The sequence below is a fragment of the Pollicipes pollicipes genome, unplaced genomic scaffold, assembly GCF_011947565.3.
Source record: "Pollicipes pollicipes isolate AB1234 unplaced genomic scaffold, Ppol_2.1 Scaffold_7261;HRSCAF=8764_pilon_pilon_pilon, whole genome shotgun sequence".
Classification (NCBI taxonomy): Eukaryota; Metazoa; Arthropoda; class Thecostraca; order Pollicipedomorpha; family Pollicipedidae; genus Pollicipes; species Pollicipes pollicipes.
Window position 1 is genome coordinate 59,788,628 of NW_023597054.1, and position 27,417 is coordinate 59,816,044.

Sequence of the window (27,417 nt, forward strand, 5' to 3'; positions counted from 1 at the left end):
ACTCCACTTGCCTGACGCGTAGGCGCCCTAAACAACTGCCATACACTACAATTCCTCAATATGTATGATTGGGAAGGAAATACATTTGTTGATGGTTGCACTTTGTCAACTCCCAGCCCCCTATTATCCTTGACACAATATATGGGCACCACGGCAATACAAGGTTGAGTTATCTTTAAGAGCTTTGACCACATGGTCTGGAATGCACAGAGTGGTTTGCCTACTGTCACTACAACTGTAACATATGCGCCATAACTGAAACCGTCTTCGGATTATTTTGTGTGTCTGTCATATACATTTTGTTTGCTCTTCAGAATCAACCTAGCTTCAAGATCAAACTAAAATTGAGTTACAAAAATATCATGACTCTGTGTAAAAGATGACTTTTATCTCACAAATTATTCTAGATCTAATCGTCCAGCCAATGATCAAGAAGTATTATATATCATCAGCTGATCGGGAGCGCCTTTGTTTCAGGCACGCGGCTGTGAAATGTTTTTATATCATTCGCCGTGTTGTGACGCATTCCTTCTTTGGCAAAATACTGCTTGGTTTGACTGTAGTTATGGATCAGTTGGATTTGTGTTGATAAGTTGAGATTTTTTACCATCCACGAAGGTCAACATGCTTAAATCTTACCAGTCTCTAAGTTTCTTGTATTTTTTGTACTGAGACCTGTGATTCACGGCATATTCATTGTTTTCGGAAAATTAAATTTTATAAAAACCTAGGGACTCATTTGGGTGAACATTTGCCATGCGGGCTGGAAGGACCGCCGCACAACGGTGGGAAATCTTAATCAAGTTGTGCAGCAGATGCGTTCTATGACGTCATCGCAGCCTTCTGCTGCAGTTGGAGACCTGTGCATTGAATCAGTTCGTTGTGGAGCACGAGGAGAGGGGGTTGGGCACGGGCGCTTCTGTTTGTGCTGCGAGGCTACGATTTGTTGATTGGTGAATTTTTTGACGGGAAGAACGTGCAGTGCTTAAGTAACGCTACCTGTTCTGCATTTAAGCCCGTTTTATACGTGGGTTCTGTTTCTGGTAGGAGAGGTGGGAGAAAGTGAACGTTGAAAGTTATTGGAATCAAGCGGCCCCAATTATGTCCATTGCTGCTCTAATTGAGGCTGCTGATTTTCTAGAGAGGAGGGAAAGAGGTAAGGAAATCCCGTATGTCTGCTAATTTTATAAATCCGTTGGACTTCCGAATCGATCCAAAGCAGACTCCAGGCATGTGTGAAAAAGTAATTGTTGTCTGCATAATCCTTGACTTAGGCCTGCACCAGTCAGGTTTCATACCAAAATATCTTCTTTTTTAAAGAGCAAGTTTTTTCTGTAGTCCATTTGGATGCGTTGCTGTGTCAAAGTCAATTTGTAGCCAGCATATGTGATATGCTATTCATGTATGCTCATGAAGATGATCCATTCCATGTGAATTGATATTGCTGGGTCAAGTTATCTTCTCCATATCTCTCTTTTTATGGAAAATTATCAGTATCCCAATGGTTTGAAAGTTATTGTGCTTAAAAATGTCATTGTTTAAATGCCCTGTTAGTCATATCACAATTTATTTTGATCATCCTATATGTGCACTGTGTTGTCATGTTTTCATTTTTGCAGAAGCAGAGCATGGCTATGCTATTGTGTCAATCATTCCTGCTGATATTCATCGGGCTGACTCCAAGCACAAAATCAAAAAGCATCTCAAGGCCAGGAAAAGCTTTAACAGCAGGTTAGTAAAATACTTTGTTTGCTTCAGTGATCCTTCATGAACATTTAGGTATACCAGTAGAAAGTGGTAACCTTTGTTATTTTCTACATGTGGTGAACATTTCCAGAGACATACTGCACAAGTTCTTGGTTTCATTTAATGACTGTGGTTACTCCTGTCATATTGGAGCTTTCAGATAGATGTTAATAGACATGTGAAATACACATGTGAAACAATGCAAATCTCATACACATGTGAAACAATGCCTTGCTGGTGCTGTTGGCATGCATGCCTTTTTACAGTTTGGGGGAGAGATGTGACATGTTGGCTTTTTAGTCTGAGCGGCAGTTGGGGATGTAGTATGTTGCATCATTTTTTTTAAAATCATGGTTCTGTCATGTTCCAGGTCCACTCACAATGAGCTGGAAAAAAATCGGTGAGTGACGGAAACCACCAGTGGTGGCATGGTGCGCTCCATGTATGTTGCACTGTTCACCTCAGGTCTGAACCTCAGTGAACTGCTGAACCATGCACGTGGCTGTGGCGGGCCGGCGGCAACCGGACTGGCCGTGACGCCATGTGCCGTGCCGTGCCGTGCCGAACCGTGTCGTGCCCACTGCGTTCCGTCCGTCCGAGCGTCGCTCCTTTGTTGGCCGAGAGCGTGCCGCGGCCGCTCTGCCTTGCTATTGATCACGTGGCGGCCGGTCAGCTGACGCGGCGCGCCGGCGCGCCGCGCCCGCTTTGTCCGCCGCGCCGCGCGCGCTCTGTTTGGAGGCTTGCAAACGGCCTGGCCGGTGCCCCTGGGCCGGTTCAATGGCACCATTAGGGGCGCCGCGGACGCCAGTGCGGGCGGAGCGGGGCGCCGCCAGTTTCACGGCCGCGGCGCCGCCCCGGCCTCGCGTGGGCGCCGGGACGGCCGGGCGTCATGGGCGCCAGCGCACGGGGCGATCAGGCTTATTGTGGGCCGCGCTGCCCCGGTTTGAATCTGGGCGGCCCCTGACTGGCGTGAGAACTGAAGTAGGTGCGTGCTGGTGATGATCCTTATCGTGGCCGGGATGGGCACATACCGGGCAATCGTACCAACAGCACACAAAGGCAGTCACCCAGCGTATTTATCGAGACATCAGTTCATTGTAATCGTGAATGGAAAGCAGAGATGGCTGGCTGATTGACGTGCGTGCGCTTGATATATTTTGACAATGGTAACGGAATAGTTGCGCAGTGCTGGAAGGCGGGTAAATGCGAGTTGAGTTGAATGTAGAGGATATCAGATGCAGCGCGTAGTCGGGGATATCACATTCAGCTCCCCGCTCATCTTCGGTTTACAGTTTTACTGCCGTTCGTTTGGCGTAGTTTTCATGTTTTATCTGGTGCTATGTCTCTCCTCCCCACCCCCTCCCCCGTGGCGTGCGTCCAGTTTTACAATTATATCATGACGGTGAAAGGAGAGCGTGGGCAAGGGCTATAACTCCCAATTTTCATGTCGGTTAAGCACTAATCCTATGGTCATGCGCGGAGATGATACAGCTGCGAGGCATGCCCCTACCCCCATACGCACGCGTTCTAGGACGTTCCTACGTCTCAGTAGCGTGGACTCGTCCGGGTATCTGGGCCGTTGCTGTTGCCGTCATGGCCTTGGCGGGACTTGCCGTCCGGCTGGACGCTGGCGGTGGGGCCGGCCTGCTGAATATGGGACGGACTCCGGACGGTCGGGTGGCGCGCCAGACACGGCCGCCGGTGCCGCTGAGTGCCCTTCTGTCTGACTTTGGCGGCGCGTGTCGCCTGCGGTGCGGGGGACGCACCCTGAATGGTGTGCCGCTTCGCTCCCCCGACGGTGGCGGGCGCCGACAGTGGAGCGGCCGACCGCTCCCAGCCGGAGGGGGCGCGCTCCTGTCTGTGCCGGCTGTGTACGGCGCGACCGCGGCCGCTGAAAGGCCACTCGGTTCGGTCGAGCGGTGTGGGGCACATCTGTCGTCGGCACCTCTCCGCTGGCGCGAGGCGGCCGTAGCCGCCTGATACCGGCCGCGCCGTCTAATAACGGCAAAACACTCGAGTTCGGCACACTAATGGCCAGCGATAACGGCGGCGGTAGTCTCTCTAGCGGCGTGTTTTTGCTGTGTCGTGTTGGGCCGGCTACCTCTTGGGTCGATGCCAGCGCAACTCGCAGTCTTGCGGTCAAGTGTGTCGGGCAGGAAAGCCCCAGCATATGTCGCCGGTGACGTCGCCCACGCCGGTCGGCTTAGCTTGTCCGCTGCTTGGTCGCTCCTGGCGACGCTCACCGCGTGATGTGCCACTTGGTATCGCCGCCTGCGGCGTCAGCTGTTAGAAAGTGTGCGTCAGTTGCCGCCTGCATCGATGGGCGTCAGTTGTTATTTGTTGCAGATTAAACGGAGCTCCACATTTGTGTGAGGTTTTGAACTGAAACAGCCGTGTTGAAGATCGTGCGCTGCAGTTCACAGCCCTGCCCTTCTTAAGGCTTAAGCCCTGCTAGTTCCTTAGTAACACGCCCGCGAGGATGTGAGGGCTATTTCGGGAGACTATCTCAAGATCATCCAGGCATCCATGACGCCATATTAACGTCACTCAAGCCGTCATTCCATTAGCCATGCGGCGATCAAGGCCAAGGACAATATGATTGTCGAGTCGTTGATATCTGGCATTCGTGAACACGATTTCCAGATGTGATTGCCGCCATTCAGCTCTCAACCAATGTTGCAAGGCGCTACGACGCAATAAAACAATGACGTATTGAGAATCATATTTTCTAGACAGAGAAGTTGTGTTGTCTAGAGCAGGCTCCTCCACCTACAAGTATATCAATGATTACGCGTGAGCTTACCTCATCATCATATGCGATGCATCATGTCTGAGGAATGTCAGTGCAGCACCGTGGAGACATAATCATGACATCAATTTTGTCTATTTGCGAGTCCTAATTGCGCTGTCAACCCTTTTGAAGGGACTGTACTTTTTCCCTCCAGTCGCGACCACCGTCATACAACCACCGCGCGCACCCCTTCTGTTGCGAATAAGAGAACGTCTGTGATTGGCCCAGCAGACGATAGCCTGTTACAGAGGAGTGCATTGGTTGAAACTTGACCAGCGCGTCGCATGGATCATGTGGTGCTCCCATTCCCAAAGCCAAAGTGCGTCTCGAGAAGAGCTGCTGTGTGAAACGCCTGGGATAGAAATCAAAGCTATAGTAAAACGTTCCTTGAATTTGCTGGCTACCACCTTCATGGACGCATACATTTTTCTCTGAACAGAGTGGTTCAGCTTCCGTAGCGTTTATTGCACAAATATTCGGCACATATGAGTGTTGCAAACGTTACAGAGCACGCACGATGGAAAAAGCAAGGTAAATGAAATATATTACTGCGATATTGGTGCGCAGGGGGTGAAGTGAGATTTCTCCCGCAGGGTCGACTACTTCAAATCAAAACTCTAAGCTACTTAGAAGGATTTCGAGAAAACTGGTATTACTAATACAATTGTATGCGTCTGAGTGACAATAAGTGGAAGGTACAAAAAGGTGGGATGCTCCGTTTGACGAGTAGATGCGTCTCGGCAATACCGTGTAATATCCGCGTCGGATGTTTGTTCTACCTGCCAACAAGCTTGCGCAAATGGGAAACTTGCTTTGCCACGCGCCGTGAAGCTCAATATTAGCGGCGAGATCAGACTGGCGCCGGCGGTTAAGAACATCAGTTACGTTTGAACATCTCTAACGGCTCGTCTTTTGTGTGAGGTCAATATGACGGCTTCGATTGAAAGGGGGAGTTTACGCAGCTGATTTCTTGTCTCCAGTAGTTAAAACTGGCGGCTGGGTTACGCTATATTTGCGCGATCAATGACTACGGGGTTGTCAGTGTTCGACTTCGAGGCGTCTGTTCATGCCCGTCTCCGAATCCTTCAAGATCCGAGTGGCGTATCCGTAGGCGTGCCACGCAGCACGCGACGGACGGCAAGTCAAACACTGGGCGGAAGCGGCCGCTTGCCTGCCTCGCAGCTCTGATGAATCAGGTGTCAAACACGTGCAGGAGCCGGTGCCGGGCGCGCGGCTTGAACGCCACATCTGTCGCAAACGCGGCGCTATTTTGGTGGGCTGCCTCCGATCCCAGCTGTTTATGCCCGGGCCCGTTTTTCTGCGTTTCTTTGGCAAGGGCCGAGGAGCGGGGCCATATTTTCCCTCCAAACATTTGGCACCGGTGTGCGGGGCTGCGCGCGCGCCGGGAGGGCAAGGCACGACCGCAGCGTAATGAGCGGGCCGGCTAATTGTACCTGCCATTATGCCGGGCACAGCGCGGCCCCGCGGCCGCTGGAGGGCAAGGCAACCGCAGCGGCACGGTCGGCGGGGCGGCGGCCACCCGACACTGCGGCCGGCTGTCCGGCCCGGCCCGACCGGCTGCCAGCAGCTGGCTCCGGCTCCGACTCCGGCTCCGAATCGGCGTGACCGAGAGCTGCGCGGTCGTCACGTCGTGCGGGCCGCCGCCCGCGGCCGGCAGGTGCGGACGTCTTACCTGCTCGGGATTTATGGGGCGGCGCCCGGCGCACACTTCCTGCGCGCTCAGCCCGGGACGCACTATTATCATCCCTCCCCACTTCCTGGGACGCTCAGCGTCGCCCGAAACGGCATTTTGGCGGTGGAGAAGTGGGATGCGCTTTGTTTTCGCTGCGCGCGGGGCGGCCGGCCGCGGCCGTTGTCTCGATTCCAGTCGCGTTGCCGCGCCGCCACCCACTGCAGGGGGGCGGGGGGGGGGGGAGGGGTCGGCACCGTCGCGCGGAGGCCCCTGCTCAGATCTTGCATTGACCGGCACGCGTAGCGAGGTTTCCGGGCCGAATCGGGCGTGTCCCAGAAGCAGCTGTCGTGCACTGAGCGGGCTTGGAAACTGCGCTAAGGGGTCGCCAGGGCGAGCTCACTGGGAGAGTCGCGACCGATCGGCGGCCGCTCAGCTGAGCTGCTGCCCGGCCGGCTCGTGCCGTTGTGGGGGGCCGGCCGGTAACCGCCCGAAGTCACCGGTCAGGCCGTGTCGGCCCGTTTCATTACGGCTCTGCCTGGACCAGTTTTTCTGGGGCCGGTCGGCTACTTCAGAAGACCGGCGCCGTGTGCGTGCGGCGAGGTCGGCTCGAAGGCCAACCCGCCGCTGCAGCCGCGTGAGCCGGTTGCGCCGCGTCGCGTTGACGGCGGCCGAGGCCGGCCGGCAGCCGCCCCGCTACCGGTCTATTGTTTCCGTCGACGCTGGCCGATGGTCGATCGCAGTCACTCTCCTCGCGGGAGTGCCCGCCGTATCCGCCGCTTCCTCCGACCTCGGCTGGCGGCCAGGGCGTGCGTGCGCTAATTGCACGGGATGCGGCGATGGGGCTGAAAATCCGGAGGAAGCGGCGGCCAGCTGGCCGAGCAGCTGGACACGCGCCGGCCGCCTTCCAGGCCGGTCTCTTCCGCCGCTGGAGCGCGACAGGCAACGCGGGCGCCGCTGCAGCCGTTTCCGTTTGAATGACCGCATGCCTCCTGGATGCGTAAACTATCTTTTGTTTGGGAAGCCTCCGGACAGCTAATTAGACATAATTTGAAACATGTGAACTCGGTGTCCCTATTTGTGGAAATAAATCGAGGCCCGGCGCGACGTAGCGTAGCGCCTTGGACATTGACGTCGTGTTTCCCTCGGCACGAGCCGTGCCTTGTCCGTTGGGTCGGACGGCGCTGGCTCAGCTGCGGAGACGATGACGCATTAGGCTATCGCGGTGCGGTTGATTCGCTTCCCGGGCTTCGGGCGCAACAAATGACACCTTGGTGACAATTGTCACTTTACTCGGCATCGGCGTTCGGGTGTGAACGGAGCGGAGCGGTGGCAGGTCTGGTGGGGAGGGCGACCAGCACTCACGCCCGCACCCGCACGGGCACCAGCACCAGCACCAGCACTCGCAGCCGCAGCCACAGCGGCAGCCACGCGCGGGCCGTGCGCACGTCCAGAGCGGGACCGGTCCGGATCGCGTGGCACTGCCTGCACTAACTGGGTCAGACCGATCGATGTGCGTGGGGCGGCCAGGCCGGGGTGCGGCGGCGGTGGGCCGACTCACGGCCGGCCAGGCCGGGGTGCGGCGGCGGTTGGCCGACTCCGAGCGGCGCCCAGCCCGCCCATGCCGGCGGTGTGGCCAGGGACGTCAGCCCACCGCAGGGCCGGGCTCCCCGATCGAGTCGGCCGGCCGCGTGCGATGAAGGGCTGAGTGGGGCGTGGCGGGGCGCATAGCGGAGGGCGTCGCAGTCCGGCGCGCTCCGCCGCCCCAACATTGTCAGGTGTCCCGCATCAGGCGCCCGCTAACAAAGCGGCCCGGTTTTCGAATCCCGTTCCATTAAGCTATTGTATAAACGAAGACAAAGCCCGCCGGCACTAACGACTCATCTAAGCCGTTGCGGACGTTCAAAAGCCGCTGTCCCGTGCTCGGTTTGACGCCGCGGCCGCCCCGAAGCGACACCGGAGCGGCGCTCGAGGGCGGGGCGGCGGCCGGGCCACTAAGCAGCCACTTGGCACTGCCCCCTCCCTCCCCGGCCTCCAGCAGAGGGCAGTGGGCTGCAATCGATCAATCGATGGCGTGAGAAGAGCGCGCGCCGGGACGCACGAGTGCGTGCGTGGGTGCAGCTGGCGGCGGCCGCAGCGGCTCGTGCCGCCTCTCCGGCGGCAGCCTCGGCGGGGTGCTCGCCGCGGCGCTGGAGGCGGCCGCAGCCGCTGCGCTGCAAAGCTGCCGCGGCGTCGGCGTCGGTCGTGGAATCCCGTGACGCGCGTTCACAGCCCCTGCCCGGCTCGGCATGCTCGCCCGCGTCGGTCGGCGACGCTCGCGGCGCGGTCGCGACGGTAATTGGCGGGCGGTGTGCAGTGCGGCCTTTATGACGCTCATGGCGCGCCGCTCGGTGCCTGATCGCGTCTCAGGACGGTGCGCCGCCGGCGGTGCCGCTGGCCGCGTGAATCTGCTACGCAATGAGCTCCGCGCGCGGACCGGGCGCGGGACCAAGAGGGCCTTGGCGCGCGCGGGAATACGTGCGTCGTTTAATTAGCGCGGCGCTCCGGTGACCATCCCGGATATGGACGCCGGACGCGGAAAGGAAGCGCTCTGTTCTGAAGCACCTGACGTAAAGGGTGGACCGCCGGGGTGCTGATGGGTGTCGTGCCGCACCAGGGACCGGAGAATGCGCGCGGGACCTGAGACCGGCGCTTACGGTCTAGGAGCATGCATGAGGCGCGTGATGGACGCGCTGGCCAACCAACGACCACGCTTCGACTGACCGTGGCCGTCTGCGCGTATAGATCGCAGAACCAGCAGCGGTACCGCCGGCGGGTCGTGCCCCGGGGCGCCGGCTCGCCGTTAAATGGACGTGACCGGCATGCTGGCGTCGCGTTTCGTTTTAATTAGCATGCTTAATGCTTGTAATTGGGCGTCATAGGCGGAAACGCTGGCACTTTCCGGGCGGCGTGGCCACTGAGACCGGTCGCCGGCTTCCTGGCGGTGCAGGGAGCGGCGTGACAGTGGCCGGGCCGGCGTGGGGTGAGCAGCGCGCGGGGTCATCCACCGGCGGGCTGGACCGGGCCGGACCATGCGCCGGCTGCAACGCTCCGGCCCCCTCCCTCTCGCGGCCCGGCTCGCGCGGCTGCGCGGCCGGGCATCGAGCCCGCGCCACCCTTATTCAAAGTTGAGCGAGGTCATAGGTCTTGGCACGGCTTGCCCTGACGATTGTGGCGCGGAGTGCTGTACAGGGACGACAGAGGGCCTGCTTCTGCGACAGTTTACCTTAGTGGCGATGGTAGCGCGTACTGGGCAGATAGCGCAGAGAGCACCTTTTGTTTCAATGTATGCTGTCGGCGATAGCGGCGCGGTACAGAGACGACGTGGGCGTGCTCCGGGCACCGTTTGCGGAGGCGAGGTGGAGGTAGGCGGTGTCGGATTGACCGTGATGGCGTCGGGGGGGGGGGGGGGGAGAGGGGGCCTCCGTGGGTTAGATCACCTCGGCTCGGCCCCGGACGCCCAGCCGGGCAGCGTCGCCACTGGCCCCGCTGTCGACCCCGCCGCCCGCACTCACGCACGCACGCACGCACGCACGCACGCACGCACGCACGCACGCACAGACTGTCAGCCAGGCCCGCTTTGGCAGGCGAGCCGCGGCCAGTTCGACGGGGACGCGCCAGCTACCAGGTTACAGGTCCGGGACGGGTGTGCTAGTAGGTTGCAGGTCTCGCACCCGTATCCTGTTTAGTGGCCGATGGCGGCAATTCAACCCAACGTCGCCCTTGGCATCCGACGTTTTTGGGCCGCTGTTTTTGGCCTGCGCCGCTCTCGCCGCCGCCCCGTTTTTCTCCAGACGACGGACAAAAAGCGCGGCGGCGGCGCGACGTTGTGCCGCCCGCCACCCACCTATGTGCGGTACCGAAGCCGGGCCAGCGCCGCGGTCGCAGCCGGCCCTGGCCGCGGTCGGGCCTGGCCGGGGCGCTGACGGCCGCGCGCCTGCTGGCCCTGGAGTCCAGGGGCCGCTCGGACCTGGCTTCGACGATAGGCAACAGGGCTTCGGTTGGCGTAGATCGCCTGTCTGGGAGGCTCAGAGGCCGGAGAAACGTGGTCAGTCCTGGATGCAAGTTAACAGAGTGGCGTTGTTTGAATGGATGCCGTTAGCTGAGGGCGGCGTTCGTCAGCCTGGCGGTTTCACAGATGTTGCTGAGTAAACGATCGCGTGCACCACATGCTAACTACGATAATAGCAATACGAGTATACATGTATCGCGCATTGCAGTGCACTAAGTAACGTAGTCAGGTGTGTTCACTCGGGTCCATTTGCATCAGTCTTTGTAAATTGCGGATTTTCGTGTTGACGTCGAATTACTCAGCCTCCGGTCCGTGTCGAATGCTCAGCGACCATCTGAGGCGGCGCGCGGACGGGGTAGCCACGCGGTGCTCCGATCCTCGAGACCCCCTCGCTACATCCCATGTGACCTGCAGCGGGCTGATGCAACCGGCGCTTTCGTCACTCCATCGCCCCCCCGCGACTTGGCTTTAAACACAGCTGTATTTGCACGTGATGCTTGTCAGTGAGCCCCGCGACCTGTGAGCTCTGCGTCATCACAGCCTTCTGTCAAGAACGCAGTACACAAAGCTGGCTAGTGCCTGCAGTAGCCGTACCTAATCTATCAGAGCACATGATCACCGATTAGTGACGTGCCTGTCGGGGCCGCGGGTTGACCAGATAAAACCCGAACCGTAATTATTCATCCGACACTTGGCGCTTGGAGCCTGTGGACCCGGCGCCACGGCTCCGGACGCGCGGCGCGCTATTTTAGGCGGCGATTCCATGGTCCGCTGTGTCGTGCCGTCGGTCTCCAGGTGGCCGGCCGTGCGAGGCAGGGGGCGCGAGCGGCCGCCGATGCCCACTCGGTCACCCGATGGCGGGCGGGCGGCCGCGCTGGTCTGCTCTGTTGACCTGGCACGCGTCTCAGGCGTGGCACCGGATGCGCCCGGCAAGCGTTGCGCCGCCATGCCAGCGCAGGCGAGCAGCACTCTCCGGCCGGCCAGCCAGCGCCCCCCGTTTATAGGACAATCCGACAGCTAGCCTTGGGCAGCGATCACGCGCACGGAACACCTCGTTTGGTGCGACACGGCGTGGCCTGGTTGGGAGTCCTTCACAGCGGCCGAGCCGCGCCGGGCCGTGACCTCGGCCCGGCGGTGCCCCGATTCGTGCGCCGGGCGGCAGGGGTTGACCCCGCCAGCGGCGCCAGCTCGGTAACGGGCCGCCGCGGACCGTGCGTGGCTGATGGCGACCGTGCTGCCGGCCGGTCTGAGCGGAGCCGAGCGCCGCGTCGGCCGTTCTCTCCGTGCCGCCGTCGCGCTCTCGCCGCGGTCGTGTTTGTGTTGATCGTCGTGCGTTTGTGGACGGGCGCGAGGCCGCCCGCCCGCCCGCAGATGAATGAGGCCGGGTGAAAGTGGTGACTGTGGCAGCACGCGGCACAGCGGCTCGCAGCGCCGGCGGAGGTCATCGGTGCCGTCGGCCAACAGCCGTGCGCGGGCGCGCTGGCAGAAGACGGCCGCTGTCCGACCCGCTGCCTTGCTTGTATCGTCATCCGACGCGGACAGTCACAGCGCCAGCCACCTACTGTCATCTGGCACGGCGGCAGCCGTGCGCTGTCATCTGGCACACCGCCAGCCACACACTGTCATTCGACATGCGTTCAATGGATACACTGGGAGATAGGTGTCAGCCGGTATACCCCGTCATCTCCCGACAGCTGCCCAGCCCACCGAGCGACCCATCGCGCGCCGGAGCGCGGCCGAGCCGCCGGTGCTGCCCACCAGCCCACTGCCAACCAGCTGACCCGTGACGGCGCCGCGGCGCCGCAGGATCTGCCCGCCAGCTGTCAGATCGCCGGCCAACCCCCCTCGCGCGGCCCCCGCCCCGGGTGACGCCGTCAGCCGCCGCGACCCCGCGCCACGGGCGGCCGGCGACGGGGCAGCCGCCGGTGAAAGGCGCCGCCTCCGCCCGATGGTGCAACGCTGCGTTTTCGGGCCGTGCTGGGGCCGATTGGGGGCGACGCGCCGTGCCGGCGGCGTGCGGCAGCCAGCGGACTAACGCACGCGGCGTTTTAACCGCCTGCGTGTGTGCCTGGCAGGCGGGCGCACCTGCGGACCTGCCTGGAGCGGCTGCGCGAGGATGTGCCGCCCGGCCCGGACGCCAACCGCCACACCACGCTCGGCCTGCTCACGCGCGCCAGGGACTACATCCGGGTAAGCGGCGCCCGGTGACGGCGCACTGCAGGCTGGCACGGCGCGCCCGTGGCGGAGGCGGCGGCAGGGACGCTCCAGGCGGGGGGCGCAGCGCACGACGCCGGTGAGGTGGCGGACGGGCGCGCGCACCGCGCCGAGCTGACGGAGCTGTGCCGCCCTCAGGACTCACGCCAGCTGCCAGGAACGGCACCTCCTAGGTAGCGCTGCCATCGGAGCGACATCGGTGCTTGTCCGCCCCGGCCGGTGAAATTGCGTGTCGGTCTATCGGCGCGAGTGCGTTGGCAGCCGTCATTGTTTTCTCATTCATGCTTCATCCTGAACCCCGCAATGCCTCGCCTATCCGGAGCCAGCTGCATGCATCAGCTTGAAGCAGGCCTAGGTGCCCCTAGCGACCGCAGAAACTCCGAACAGTGTTCTGTGCGTGGCAAGTCTCGACAGCGGGGCACTCCTAGATGGATACAGTCGTCCCAATCACTTTCCACTCTTCATCACATGGCCCGAAAATAGCCATTGCCAGCCTAAAGAACTATCGAACCCCAGCCAAACAAAATATGCGGTGTTTCGCCTTGTGTACACGCATAACGTGATAGATGGCTCATTTAGGCTCAAATTGTATGGTGTATCAACAGGTGAAAGAGTCATAAATCCAAAGGCCTTACAGGGTCACTTGCCTTGTTTCTGTTTCTGCTGTGAACTGCGCGATGAGGCGTGGAGCGTGGCTTAAGCGCTTGAAGTATTTTCGTTAAAACCAGGGATGTGAGGGCGGTAATTTGCCAATCCACCATTCGCTTGGTGGCGCGTGTCCAAAACGAACACCACGACCGGTAGTTTTGACCACATGATTACGACTGTGGTAATAACTGTCAGGTACGTCGAGACGACACGACTTCTGTCCCGCTGTTTGTCGTGCGTCCATGTCGGCATTGTTCCATTCAGCGTATCCGTGGTCGGAAAAGTCGTCTGTTGCACTTCCGTCATCTCCCGTTACTTGTCCTAACGGCAATGGTATTAGTGCTATAGTACCGTATATGTACTCGTGCTAATGTACTAGACTACTAGTACCAGAACATAAAACATAAGTGACCGGGTGACTAGGCGAAATGCTCGAGATGAGCAGTTCAAATTTTGAATCAATGCATGATGTCGGTTCAGGTATAGTAATGGGCAGGGCTCCATTATTTCATTGTCTGCGCGATGTTAAGATAGCGCGATTTGCGCTAGATATACCAGCAAGCGTAACTGTCGTGTTTCACTTTGGTTCTTGGGTCGCGCAGCAGCAGCAAATTCGTTCACTCCCGAGTGCGTGCTGTATAACCACTCGACTGACGCTTACCAAATCCAAGCTCTACATTATTTGACTGGGTGCTGGGAGGCGTCATGTGACCGCGGGTCACCCGATCCGCCTGGGGGTCAGGGGTCGACTGCGGCGGCGGCCGCCCGTCACGGAGGCAGGGGCGGCGGCAGCGGCGTGAGCTAGCGGAAAACATAACAGTAACATCCAATTACAGCCCACAAATGAACATGACTGTGTGGCCAGTGCGCGTGAGCCGATCATCCACGTCCGAAAACTGCTTCCTTATTTTTATTGTAACGAAGTGGCCGCCGTTAGCCGGCGCTCCCGATGAGATCTCGTATGGCTGCGGCCGATTAATTACGTTTGTGAGACGCGGCCATCGGCCGAGCGAGCCGCGGCCGGCTCGACAGCGGCCGGCGCCGGCTCCCTGCGTTCGATCGGCGCAATAGCCGCGCAGCCCCCGCCGCGTCTTTGGCGTAAATCAGGCCGATAAAGCGATTACGGTGCGGTGCCGGGACGGCGCGGACGCGTGTAATGGGATTCGGTGGGCCGGCCCGCGGCGGCACCCCGGGCCGGGCGAGAGCGGGCCGCCGGCCGCCGGCCGCCGGCCGAGCGTTTTTGCTCCGGTGGGTGCCGCCGGCCGGCCGGCTTGCCGACGCACTGACCGCGGTGCCGGAGAGCCACCGGCCGGCGGCGGCTTGACAGAGGACGCCGCGGCGGAGTGGTGCGCTGACGGCAGCGTGGGGGCACTCCCGAGGTTACGGTCGGCGCTGGGCAGGGTCAACCTGGGACCCCTGGCCGGGGACGGGCTTCTTACCGCGCGGCGCGTCGCCGGCCCGGGGCCTGCCGGCTGTCATCGGCCGGAGGTCAGGTGCGGCTTTACCGGGGCTTTGTCTGTCAAGGATAGTCTACGTCATCCCCCGTCCTTGTATGGAGCTCAGGCGTATCTGGGTGGACTGATATCTGAATTATGAGTCAGTTCTTTAGTGCATAAGCTACCCTTCGGGACGATCTCGTTTTAACATGTCATGACCTGGCAGTCGCAGCTCTCTAAGGTTCGAAGTCTCAACACAGTCATAGGCTATCGCACACGGCGGGGGAACGTCCCAAAAAGTGCCTGGAACCTACCCCTTTTCGGGGTCAGCTCGCTTCGTGCATCGCCGTTTGGTTGTTGGCAAGCTCCCACGAAAACAGTGAGTGTCATGGGCCCGGGAGCCGCTCGGGGTCCGTACGCCTCTCCTACCTCGGCTCTGTGGCCCACCGGCACGGCGTTGCGCGGTCGGGTGTCGGGGGAGCAGGCGGCGGCGCGCCGGCTGATCTTGACGCGGCCCTGCCGGCGCGGCCTCGTTCCACCTGCACGTAAACAGAATGCTGATCGCGTCGTGGCTGCAGCAACCTTGGGATGCTAAGCTGCCTGAGTAGGACCCGAGAATTAGGCCACGACCGGGACTGAGCTGTGAGCGACCGCAGCGTGCGAGGGCGCCGCTGCCGTGCCATTCCCTCCCCGTCCCCGCCCCGATGACCGCGCTTGAGTGGCCCCGTCGGCCCGCGGAACACCGGGGCGTATTGTTGTACCGATCGGCTGATTGACAGGGATCAGGGTTCCGCGTGACGCGACCATATCGGCGCCGGCCGCTTGACCGCCCGCGGCGGGCGAGCGTTCACCCCGGCTGCCACTCGGACGGCCGCCGACTTTGTGTCGGCTGACGTGTTTGGGGCGGCGTGCGTGGAGGGGGCGGCGGGCGGATGCGGGAGGCTCCGCTGTCGCAACTTCGCCCACGCGTGCCGCGGCCGGCCGCCAGCGAGGTGGCGCAGGAGCTGCTGAGCTGGGCTGGGTCGCGATCAGCTGATCGGGTCACTGGGCCTGGTCAGCTGTTTGCCGTCGCTGGGATAGGTGCGAACTGAAGGCTAGGCCAATGTATACGCGCGTTCAGTTCTGTATCAGTGTCTGTTCTGGATCTGGATCAACGTCAGGCTTGTTTAGGACAGCCGGGGTCAGCGGGGCATGACATGCTGCTGACCGCGTCTTCGCCTCCGTCCGCAGTCGCTCGAGGAGAAGGACCGCATGAATGACCGGTACAAGGACCAGCTGGCGCGTGAGCAGCGGTTGCTGACCGAGCGGCTGCACGGCCTCATCAGCTTCAGCTGGCGGACGCCGAAGTCGCGCGCCTCCAACAGCTGCAGCTCCTCCTCCTGTTCGTCCGTGTCGTCCGGATACGCCACCTCCGAGTGGGCTGACTCAGGTGAGCGCGGCGGCGCAGCGCGGCTGGCCGCAGCGGCCGTGCCCAGTTTAGCACCGGATGGCGCGGCACGGTGCGGGCCGGTGCCGCGGCGCCGTTGCTTGGCTCCGGCCTAGCGGTCCGTGTCGTCTCCGCCCCTCCGGCGTCAGGTCGCTGAGTGCGGGTCATTGCCGCCTGACTTATGAGCCAGCCACCTCCTGCCTCACGTCAGAACCGGCCGCGACGGCGCGACCCCGCGTCACCCGGCGCGCGCGCGGCCTGCCGGCTCCGATCCTTTGTCCGCAGCGTGCCGAGCGCCGCGTGGCGGCCGGCGCCGGCGTCATGGGGTCCGCCCGGGGTTTGCTCCGACGCACGTGAGCCCCGCCCCGCCGATCGGCGTCCGGCGCGGTGGGCGGGGCGCGAGGCGGCCTCGTCGGTTGGCGGCGGCGGCGGCGGTGCGTGCGGCCGCAGCCTCGGCGGCGGCGGCGCGCGGCGTCAGCTTCCACGAATCTCTCATGCGAACAGGGCGACGCGTTCGTCCGTGCCGGCGCGGCGGTTTTTGCGCGGCCGCTCGCTATCTGACCGAGCGGCCACGGAATACGAAGCCGGCGACCGCTGTCGCCGGGTCACGCTGACAGGCGTCGCACGGACGCGAGCCATACATGGTCGGCGGACCGTTGGCCGCTCGGCTCGCCGTGCAAGCATTAGGGCCGGCGTTGAGCGGCGGGGTTGGGTGCATGGTGGGCCTGCAAGCCGGCATGCGCCACACCACAGCGCCCGAGGCCACTATCAAACGGAGTTTTGCAGACGAGCTGCTTATCCTTTCGGGGACGTCTGCAGCTCAGGCGCTGCACGTGCAGCTTTGCAAACGGTTGGAATTAAAACAAATATGTCCCCGGTGTTGCTGGACCCCTGCAGGGTACCGCGCGACATGTCCGTCAACTTAGCGTCGTATTCGTATTCAAATGCAGTTTTCAGCTCATATTTCCAACGGCGGTTGCGTCGGTCAAACACTTCGAGCCATTCACGAATCTGCATCCCTTTTTCTCTAAGTCATTCAGTTTGACTTCCACAGGTTGATGAAAGGTCAAAACTGGGGTATACTAGCATTCTTTCGTTTATCGAAAGCATCCATTAAAAGGATCGTTTTATATTGATGCTCGAGATGTCCGCTTCCGTTATCTCTTAGCAAACAACTGCTAAGGTTAAGAATAAAAAGTAAATGTCATCTAAAATTGGATAACCTGACATTTCTTCGCTCATGAGGAAAGTACAAAAAGGGCGTCATATTGATGCTAGTGTTGTCCTCTTTTGTCACATCTGCAAAAGCTAACTTTCAATGCCAAAGGTCAAGGAAGCAAAAAACACTGTACCTTAACATTTGGGTGTCGACCGAAGAAAACAAACAAAAAGGGGCACCATACTGATACCATTGGTATCTACTTTCACCACACCGATGGACAAAATCAAGTATAAGGGTCAAGGCTATACAAAAGCGGTACCTTACCAGTATTTTCGTTGAATGAAGCAACACCACAAAACGGGTATCACATTGATGCTCTTGTCTGCTTTTTTCATACAAGTAGAAATTAACTCAAGGTCAGTGGTCGAGCTCACACAAAACGCGGTACTCTGGAATTTTTAAGGTCGAAGGTCAATGTCGCAAAAACGCGGTACCGTGACATTTATTCGTTTGCCCAATTAATGCTGCAAAAAGGGTAGCATCGATCAGTGCTCGTAAGGTATCCATGCTCAAGACGTCGGCCATCGTCACAATTTCATAAACTAAGTCAAGGTCAATGGTGAAGGTAACACAAGCGCGTTACCCCGGTATTTATTCTTTCACTTGAAAGATGCCACAAAAATGGTATTATATCGATAATCAGGATGTCCACATTTGTCACTCCTAGACACAATTATTTAGAAGGTCAATGGCCAAGGTCACACATGTGAACCGTAGGTATTTATTTGTTTGCTTTAAAAAAAACAAAGACAAGAGGGCATCATACCGATGCTCAGGATGTCCAATTTCGTCACACTGGGTGAAACTAAATTCCGAAGCAAAAAACCCAGCTCATTCAAAACGCGACACCCTGAAATTTATTCGTTTACTTGAGAAACACAACAATATTCTCGTCATGTTGATGTTCGGAATGTCTGCTTTCGTCACCCTAAAAAACTAACTCAGCGTCGAACGTCAATGTCACACAACACATGGTAGCCGGGCATTTATAAGTTTACTTTTTAAAAATGCAACAAAATGTGTATTTTAGTGGTGTTCGTGATATCCACTTTCGTCACATCTAGAGAATTGCTTTCAGGGGCGAAGGACAAGGTCACCAAGAAGGCTGCACCATTCCATCTATTTCTTTACCCAAAAAATGCAACAGAGGTCGTATTTATTGATACTCGATGTCTATTTTCGTCAGACATGTTCAAAGGTCAAGTTTACAGAAAACAGGGTACCCTGACATTTATTCTAAATTACTACATGCCCCAAAAAGTAGTATATCGGCACTCAGACCAATATAATATGCCGCATTAAAGAACTAGTCTAGTTTCAAAGGTCAAGACCCTACAAAGCGCTACACCCTGGTATTTGCTTCTTTACTTAAGGAGTGGAAAAATCGGTATCATGGTGGTCGTCATATCCACGTGTCTTATCGGGAAAAAGTGTTTCCAAGGTCAAATATCATTGTCACAAAAAACGTGGTAACCTGGCAATTATTCGTTAACCTTGAGATACCACGTAAAGGGTATCATGTCCATGCTCAGTATGTCAACTTTCGCCACACCTAGGAAAACTAATTCTGGAGGCAAAATTCAAGGCCGCTCAAAATGGGTACCCTGGCATGTATACGTTATCTAAGAAATGCGACAAAAGTCGCATTTTATTGATGCTCTGGATGCCTGCTTTGATCACTCTTTAAAACAAAATCATCTAAGTCAAAGGTTAAAACTTTTCAGAAGACGATTCAAAACAAGACCAAAGGGCACAGCTTTTTTCATTTCCTAAGCAAACGAAAAAATTCCAGGGCATCGCTTTTTGTGTGACGTTGACCTTTGACCTGGAGTAAGTTTTTTGCCTGTTTGGGGAAAGGCAGACATCACGTGCATCAATATGAAACCCGTTTTATTGCGTTTCTTGATCAAACAAATAAATGCATAGTTGCCGCCTTTTGTATGACCGTGACCTTTGACCTTGAACTTGTATTTTGGTGTAACGGAGGCGGACGCCACGAGCACCGTTATGATGCCCATTTTGTTTCATTTATTTGGCCAAGGAATAGATGTCAGGGCACCGCGTTTCGTGTGACCTCGACATTTGCCTTGGGAATTAATTGTTTTTTTTTACGTTTGGCGAAAGCGGACGTCACGAGCATCACTTCGAAAGCTCTTTTATCCTTTTTTGGTGACGGGATGAATGACTGGCTTTGCACTTTTTAGCCTTGACCTTTCACCTCGATAGTAAGTTTTTGATTTTGTGGGAAAGCAGACATCACGGCATCAATAAGATCCTTATTTTATAGTGTTTATTAAGCGAATAAATGTTAGGTTACCGCTTGTTGTGTGACTTTGACCCTTGTTTTGGTGTCTGGTATGGCGAAAGAAGGCAACGCAAACATCACTACGATGCCCATTTGTTTTCATTTATTTGGTCCACTTGTGGATCTCAGTGTGCCGTGTTTCGCGTGACCGTGAGCTTTAACCTTGAGGGTTAGGTTTTGCACGTGTGACAAACGAGGTGTGCGTATTTTGGACGTGTGATAAACGAAGGAAGGCCAGGATACCCAGCTTTCGATCTTTCGTTATCCTGTATATGTCAAACTTAGTGACTTACAGAAAAGAAGATTGCCGATCCCTGAACAACTCAATGAGCTCGACTAGGGGTTTTCGATGTTGGAAATCTAAACTCGACATATAATTCGGATACGAATACGACACTACCTTGATGGCTATCCATACGACGAGGATGAAATCCCTGCTCGATGCGCCGGCTAACCTTGATCCGTTTTGACCTGTTCCATCCACGGACTATTTACGAGTTGTTCCATGAGGCCGCTTTGAACGGCTCTGCTTCTCAGCCCCGCCCCCGGGCGATGTGGATCCACGGTGTCGAGCTCAGACGCTTCACGCGACCCAGCTGCGTCAGAGGGACGGCACCGTCCCATCTGCGCGGCCGGTCAGTCCCTGGCACGCGGCTGAGACCCTGTCGCTGCCGCCGCCGCCGCCGCCGCCGCCGCCGCCGCCTCCTCCTCGTGCCGGGCGCCGGGCGCCGGGCGCCGCCGCCGCCGCCGCCGCGCCAGACAAAGACGGCGCCGCCCGGCCCGGCCGCTTGTCCGCCGAACGTTTTTATCGAACGCTAATTTGCCGGCCGAGTGCGACACCGCGCCATCCTCGGGCGCGACCGCGGGCGGGGCGCGCGCGCAAACTGCCGACTCATCGGCTATTAGAGCAGGCGGGCGGCGGGCGGCGGCGCGCTGGCCGGTCGCAGGGTCGACGCTCGCCTCGGGACGGGGCTGGCCGGAAGCGGTGCTCTGCCCGCACTGTTTGGCGGGCGGCTCGTCCAATATTGACGCCGTCCGCCCGGCCGATCGCGCCGGGCCGGCCGCCCGTCTGATCGGTACGCCGCGAGGCGCGACAGACTGCGTCTGGCCGTCGGTCTGTAAATCCTGTGGCCATGTCGCATTCGCCGTCCCCATGGCATGGTGGTTTGCGCACCTGTTTCTTCCCATGGTGACTGGCAGACACGTTGGTGCCGAGCCATACTGTCTTGGTGGTTTGATTCTCATCCAGCTCATGGGAGCCCCTACTGAGAACGGTTGTGTACCAATGACGCTCGTGTCGTGGCTGGGGTTGTGCTTGGCGTGCAATAAGTTTAAGGTGTCATTTGCTCAGCAAGTTTTGGAAAAATGAGCTCGTAGTCCGGACCCATTGGGCGGCCGGGTCGGGTCCCGCACGGCAGGGTGTGCTCGGCAAAGGCTTCCCTTGACGTCACCCGAGGAAATAGCTCGGCGAATATAGTGGCGTTTGTTTGCAACCCACCCAATATTGGAAGTCTTTGTTCATGAATACCCGACGCCACGTCTAAACTCCAGTTGTGAACTTTTAATCCTTGTTACAACATTTCACATTGGATTGGGGGTTGCGTCAGCATAATTTAACAGCTGTTAACATTAATGGCTGTTTAGGCTACGCAAGAGCTATCTCAGAACAAAGGGCTCGGACGTGGTGTGAACGCTTGGGGTAAATTCCGATCCGGTCGGAAATCAAATAGCTGACAGCGTCCCGCGCGGCTTGTGTGCTCACGTGTGCCCTGAAACGTGTCAGCTCTCCCCCGGCGTCCTGCCGACCGCTGGTCCTGCGCTGTCACCCTGGCCGCGTCGCTTTGCCTGACGCCGCCCCTGCCCGGCCGCCAGACGAGCTGGAGAGCGGCGGCAGCCTGAGCCCCGGCTCGGACGGCGGCGCCGCCGGCGAGGACGTAGAGGGCGCCACGTTCGGGCTCGACTCGCTCGCCATGACGGCCGCCGAGGCGACACCCGTCACCGCCGGCCGCCGCTAGCCGGCTGTCTCCGTGACCTGAGGTGGGCGTGCCCGGCTGTGTGCCGCCCCACTGTCTCGGTGAGGGGCGGCGCCGATGCCCGCTGGTCGGCACGCCCCGGCGGTCTGCAAGGCTCGGCCGACGGCCGGCTCACGCTCGGCAGCCTGCCGGGCCGGCAACGTGTGTCGCCCGTTTGCCTTGAAAAGAGCCGCTTCGATCTGTGCAGGTTTTATGGGTTTGGGAGAGTTGTCAGACAGCGGTCAGCGAAGGTTGAACTTGATGCCGTTGTTGTTTGTCGCAAGCCTCAATTATCGTGAAACGACAAGCATGCTATGTGTGCCGTGTGTAGCCTTGCCGCATGGTTGGCATGGTTTGAAAGCCGTTTTCCGACTATTATACCGATTCGCCGGTGTTTGTGATTGTCATTCCGCCATTAATGTCCGGAAATGCATGCTGGACGTGGGGCATACAAATTATTGGTGACATTGGGTACACCGCAAATTATCGTTTGTGGCCGTCCGCAAGTTCTGTGCCGCATAAAGGGCGAGGTGGTTTTTGGTGGAGCATATCAAAGTGTGGTAAAAGGGGTTTTTGGGCAACGTCACCTCGAGCTCAGGTGTGGTTGCAAATCGCACTGAAACCTACAGAAAAAATAAAATACGTAACCAGGTTGTGGGAGAGCGGTCCATGCCCAGCGTTTTCAGTTGGTAAACATGGGGAGGAAGGGTGTAAAACGATGGCGGAAGAGCTATCGCCAAGCATAGCGTGCCGCCTGCATACTAAGAGCCGCTACGTGCATAGCTGGAGACTCAAGAGTTATGGGATTGGTTAACATCTGGAATTGGTGTGGTTGATTGTGGTACGGGGCATCCTGACCCTGTCGTCCGTGAAATCTGTCGTCTCCTGTTGCACCGATGCGCACGCAATGCCGCGCAAATAGGTGGGAGTATATAGGTGTATTGTGCGTACGTGTAACTGCCTGATAATGGCCTATGACGGACGAAATGTTGCAAAAATTTGGAGATGTAGCATATGTCATTCAGCCACGTAAGAGAAAGTATCTTCGCAAGACCGATAAGTTGAAGAAGATCACGAAGCTGGATCGTAACAAATCTTACGTCAGCTGCTTATTCCCTGGCACAATTGTACTCGGCACATTTTCTTTAATTGCCTGCCATCCATGTGTGGTCGGCGTTATAGTTTTTTGAATTTGGTGAGTTTGCCTTCAGTCGCAGGTTTTGAGCTTGATCAGCTTGGCTTCAACTGGTCGCCGGATGTAAAGATGCATTTTGTTTATGGGATTGTGCTGCTACTTTTATATAAATCGCATTGGCCATGACTGATGGCAAAGTCAGACAGAGCCGGTGAAGAAAGAAACAAAGAGATAATTGATGGAAATACTTCGTTATCGAACGATGGCATCGTAGCGTGGTTCCTTCGCAAATTACCTGGCATTGTACTTTTGCTAGTTTTATTTTGCCGTGCCCTTGGGCCTACTCACTGATAATTTACCTGCAATCGGCATGCCAATTTGCCAGCTGTGGTTGTTCCGTGGCTGCTCGCCGCCGCTCGTGCGCATAGTTTCCCATTTCCTCCACCGAACCTGCCGCCGCCCGGTGCCTCCGTGACTGGCCATCATGGAGGACAGTGGTAACTGTGGCCACAGCTGTTTGCGGCAAGCCCGCCGTGGTGTGTTGTGTTCTGTTTGACTGCACCTCTTTGTCCGCGCTGTCAGCGTGGGTAACGTTCGTCGCTGGCTGTTGCAGCGATCGGCGCCGCCTGACGTCTGGAGCTCGGCTGGATGGCGTCCGATGCTGTACCTGTCGAGACTCCGAGCCGCCCGACCGCCGCCTGACGTCTGGAGCTCGGGTGGATGGCGTCCGATGCTGTACCTCTCGAGACTCCGAGTCGTCCGACCGCCGTCTCCCAGCGCCCCGATCGGTCCAACCGCCGTCTCATAGCGCTCCGATCGGTCCGACCGCCGTCTCCAAGCGCTCCGAGCCGTCCGATCGCCGTTTCCCAGCGCTCCGAGCGGCCCGACCGCCGCCTCCCAGCGCTCCGAGCGGCCCGACCGCCGCCTCCCAGCGCTCCGAGCCGTCCGACCGCCGTCTCCCAGAGCTCCGATCGGTCCGGCTACCGTCTCCCAGCGCTCCGATCGGTCCGACCGCCGATTCCCAGAGCTCCGATCGGTCCGGCTACCGTCTCCCAGGGGTGCGAGCCGTCCGGTCATCGCCTCCCAAGACTGCGCATGGTCCGCCTTCCGTTTGGCAGGGCTCCGGGCAGCCGACCTGCCCTCAGCTGAGCTCTTAGGTGCGGGGCCCGCCGTCACTGCGCTTCCTCACGCCCCGGTCGCCGCGTTTCTGGCGAGAACAGTGGCCCGATCGGAGTGTTGGACACCTGAGAGCTGCCGACCCGGTCGTCCCGCGCCGCCCCACCGCTTTCGCGTCCCGTGCCGCCCAGTAACCTGGTGCCGCAGGGACAGCGTGTCATCGCCAGCTGTTTTGATACCTCCCAACCCGCTGGACAGTACAAACTGTATCATGGGATTGGCTAGTGCTGTGCTTTGTTACACTACAGCTGACCAGTTCCGAATCGTCGGATCATGCGGCCTTGGACTGACTGTCGGACGGCGCAGAGATGGCGGGCTGGGAGCCTCGAGTGAATGGTCCGTTTATGTCAAAGCTTTCATCCCACTATGCTCAAAGCTGTTAGGCCAGGGCACTTCAAACTCTCAGTTTTTGCGCTTGGAGTATGGGGACATTTAGCGTCAAGTTGCGAGCGAACTAGAGCCCTAAGCTGACAACGCCATGACCGTCAGCGGTGGGCGGACACCATGTCTGATGTGCTACTGTGGAGTTAGACATCGCCGCCGGTCTGAGGCGTGTTACCGTGGAGCTGGGAGTCGCCACAGCTTCAGAGCGTGTTACCGTTGACCTGGAGCGGCCACAGCTGTGAGACTGGCTGCGCGTGGAACTGGGAGCGGTCGGACTGCTCGGAGTCGCCCGGCGATGGGGTCGCCGGCGCCCCCGGCGTGCGACTCGCGGGCGACCGTCTACCTCGCCGGCCCGCTGGCCAGCCCACGGCGCCGCGCTACAACGTTTTTGGTGTGCACGCAAAACGGATGACTGAATTTTGAAGGTACAAAATGCTGCCGTGCAGTCAGTGCAGTACTCGCGTTCCGGCAGCGACCGTCCGGTCCGCCGGCCTCTGCCGCCAGCACGACGCTCTGCGCGTGCCAGCCGAGAGGCACGCCCGTGGGTGACGTTGATTCAGCCACTACGGCCTTGTCACACAAACGCTTCTCCAGTCCTCAACACCGCAAAGCTGTTGGCTGTGTGCTGATGTAAAGCTTTATTGATTAGTTCTCTAGCACGAACTTTCCAATCGGCTCCGTTTTTAGTGATAAACAACCGTGATTTAGAGATGTGACAAACGTGTCCGTTCAGTGTCGTAGGCAAACCTGTCTGCTCCCAGATAATGCATGTATCTGTAGCTGTGTAGGTGATTAGAAATTATTTATTGACCTTAATCTGTCTCGGTTCCAATCTCTCCATGAATACAATGTGAACCTACATGATCATTTCATTCAAGATATTGGAACTCGAACATGTGACCTGAATACTTGGTGGGCTTTTGGATGTGATTGCGGGCGGGCGAGGGCGAGAAGAGTCATAGTAACTCGGCTCGCCGCACTGCTTTCCACAAACGAGGAGTTTGCGGGAGCCAAATGACAGTTGTGGGATTCATGAATGAACAGATTGGACGTAACGAAAAGTTGCTTTCGAGCAGTGCACATTGAAGGTTGTGACATTCCGTTGTTACGGGATAGTTGTTCTTGCCAGCCCTGCTTCTTTCGTCGCGATTTGAGCATCGTGTTTATCACAGTTTTTTAGTGCGATTTCGTAGCAATTTCAATATTATCAGCCGGTTTGGGAGTTTTGAGGAACGTTCAGGGGTGAAGGTGTCTTCTGTTACCGACGAAATGCGGAAAGACCTAAATTGTCACCTGTAGCGGAAGATATCTGAAACCGTTGCAGTATTCCTTTGAAAGTGCTGAACCACACAGACCATAGATGAATGAGCTGCAGTGCAATATCAACGTCATAAACACCTCAATCGAAGGTGTTTATTTTGGGAGCTTTACTCAGGTCACGCCATATTCGCGTGGTTCGGACGTAGGCAGCAGTGCACGAGCGGCTGGCGACAGCGGGCCACCGGCAAACGACGAGGATATCACTTTAGTTCAAATGTAAAATAGCGCATGCACGGAAAAGGCGAGAACATGCATATTCAGCGCCCGTATAATGGCCATAAATGGCTGGTAACAAACCCCATGCACATATCTCAGGATCTATTTCACACTGAGGCAATACCGGTGTCGGAGAAAGCGCTCTTTTGCGCTTTAATCCATCCATAAAAATCCCTCCTCCGCTCTGCTGTCAGGTTGAACACTTATTGATGTGGCGCGCTACATTGCCTTAATTTGAGAAGTTGCAACTCGGATTAGCCTTTACAATCCGTGTCTGGGAAATTCTCCCCAATCCAGAACCAGCAACCAGAAATCCGACCCTGAATTACCTGTCAAATGATCTGGATTACTCAGGTCAGGTCAATGGGCCAAATTTTAAGAAATTCGTTCTGACATCGAAACATAATACACCACACCAGCACAGTGCACCGGCCATATCAGACATCCTTCTCACAGCGACTTCAACGTCGATTCCAACTCGATCGGCCGCCACCACGACGCAGCCCCGTGCCGTGGTGGACAGACAAAAGTAGCTCCACTCAGGAGGCCATTGCGAGGCGGAGACGTGTTTTTCGAAGTCGTCAACGACATCACGGCATCCCTCAGTTAATCGCCCGCACAATGAACGCTAAGAGCCAGGAAACTCATAAGGCCTCCAAAATGGGATCTCTGGCAAAATTTTTCGTTCCAGCCCACAGTGGTCATTATTAAGCAAAATTTGAAGACTGCTTTGTGTATGATCTGCCAAGCGGCCGCTGTTTTCACTCCCAATTCCCAAAGTAAACAACGCTTTAGTTATTACACCGCCGCAGAAAATAAAAAGTCCACTACAGTTTTTTGCACAATAACAAGCCAGGATTTATCAATCATGCACGGCCCAGCTTTGATTTGCCTCCGAACTGTCCCCTTTCTGGCAATACCGACGCTTACAGAGTACTGTTCTCCTCGCCAGAGCCTCGCAATGTAACTAAATCTACCGGTTAGACTTGAATAGGTCAATATTAATAACACCACACTTTCTTTCGACGTTTACCTAGCGGAATGTTTCAGCTCACTCCGAAATTTGTCAATGGTCTGTGGTCTTCCCACGTTTTTCCATAGGCGTGAAAGGATACAATAATCATTTTACCTTAAAATCGGCAAAGACACTCACCCAACCAAATGTCGACCCGTTGAGCTCACCACCTGCCCTAAAAAACTGCTACGCTTGATTGGAAAACGCCTTGGCTGGGTAATAGACCATGATAAGCTGATATCGGACCAAAATTGCAAATTTATAAACAACCATATCACCTGTAACGATATTATCCGCTTAGAAGCGGATGTTCCTCGTGTATTTCGTCAAAACGGCAAGTCACAGCGGTATTCCCAAATATCATTTGCGCCCACGATATGATATTCAAACCAGTCCGTATTTTCAAGTTCATAAGTTAGGATTGAAGGGAAATCTGGCACCCTGCTTTGTGGGATTTCACTCGAGGACGCGGCAGTTCCGCGTGAGGGGTCGGTCGGCTGTTTCCGGTGTTCACTTCCTAGATATCCGACTCACGCGAGGTAGCTGAATTTCTCCTGTGCTTTTCAACCTAATGATTAATGATTTATTTGATAAACTCCCTCCTGGCATTTCCTCTTCACTTTTTGCCGA

General features: G+C 57.4%; 1 protein-coding gene across 2 annotated transcripts; it reads left to right on the plus strand.

Annotated features, from left to right (window-relative positions):
• The first annotated feature begins 863 nt into the window (after nt 1-863).
• LOC119112099 (max dimerization protein 1) lies at nt 864-25,095 on the plus strand. Of its 2 annotated transcripts, XM_037236110.1 has the most exons (7): nt 864-1,156; nt 1,620-1,731; nt 2,117-2,146; nt 12,354-12,468; nt 15,807-16,005; nt 21,402-21,566; nt 23,290-25,095. In XM_037236110.1, the coding sequence occupies exons 1-6, from the start codon at nt 1,102-1,104 to the stop codon at nt 21,542-21,544; spliced, it is 654 nt and encodes a 217-aa protein (XP_037092005.1). In that variant the 5' UTR covers nt 864-1,101; the 3' UTR covers nt 21,545-21,566; nt 23,290-25,095. The 2 variants fall into 2 exon arrangements, with proteins under 2 accessions (XP_037092005.1, XP_037092006.1); XM_037236111.1 differs by lacking the exon at nt 21,402-21,566.
• The last annotated feature ends 2,322 nt before the right edge of the window (nt 25,096-27,417 follow it).

Bases quoted from the DNA above. Each gene is read 5' to 3' on its own strand.
- LOC119112099 (XM_037236110.1), top strand. From the start codon at position 1,102: ATGTCCATTGCTGCTCTAATTGAGGCTGCTGATTTTCTAGAGAGGAGG. The intron at 2,147-12,353 runs GTGAGTGACGGA...TGTGCCTGGCAG, and splicing joins AATGAGCTGGAAAAAAATCG to GCGGGCGCACCTGCGGACCT. The intron at 12,469-15,806 runs GTAAGCGGCGCC...CTCCGTCCGCAG, and splicing joins GCGCCAGGGACTACATCCGG to TCGCTCGAGGAGAAGGACCG.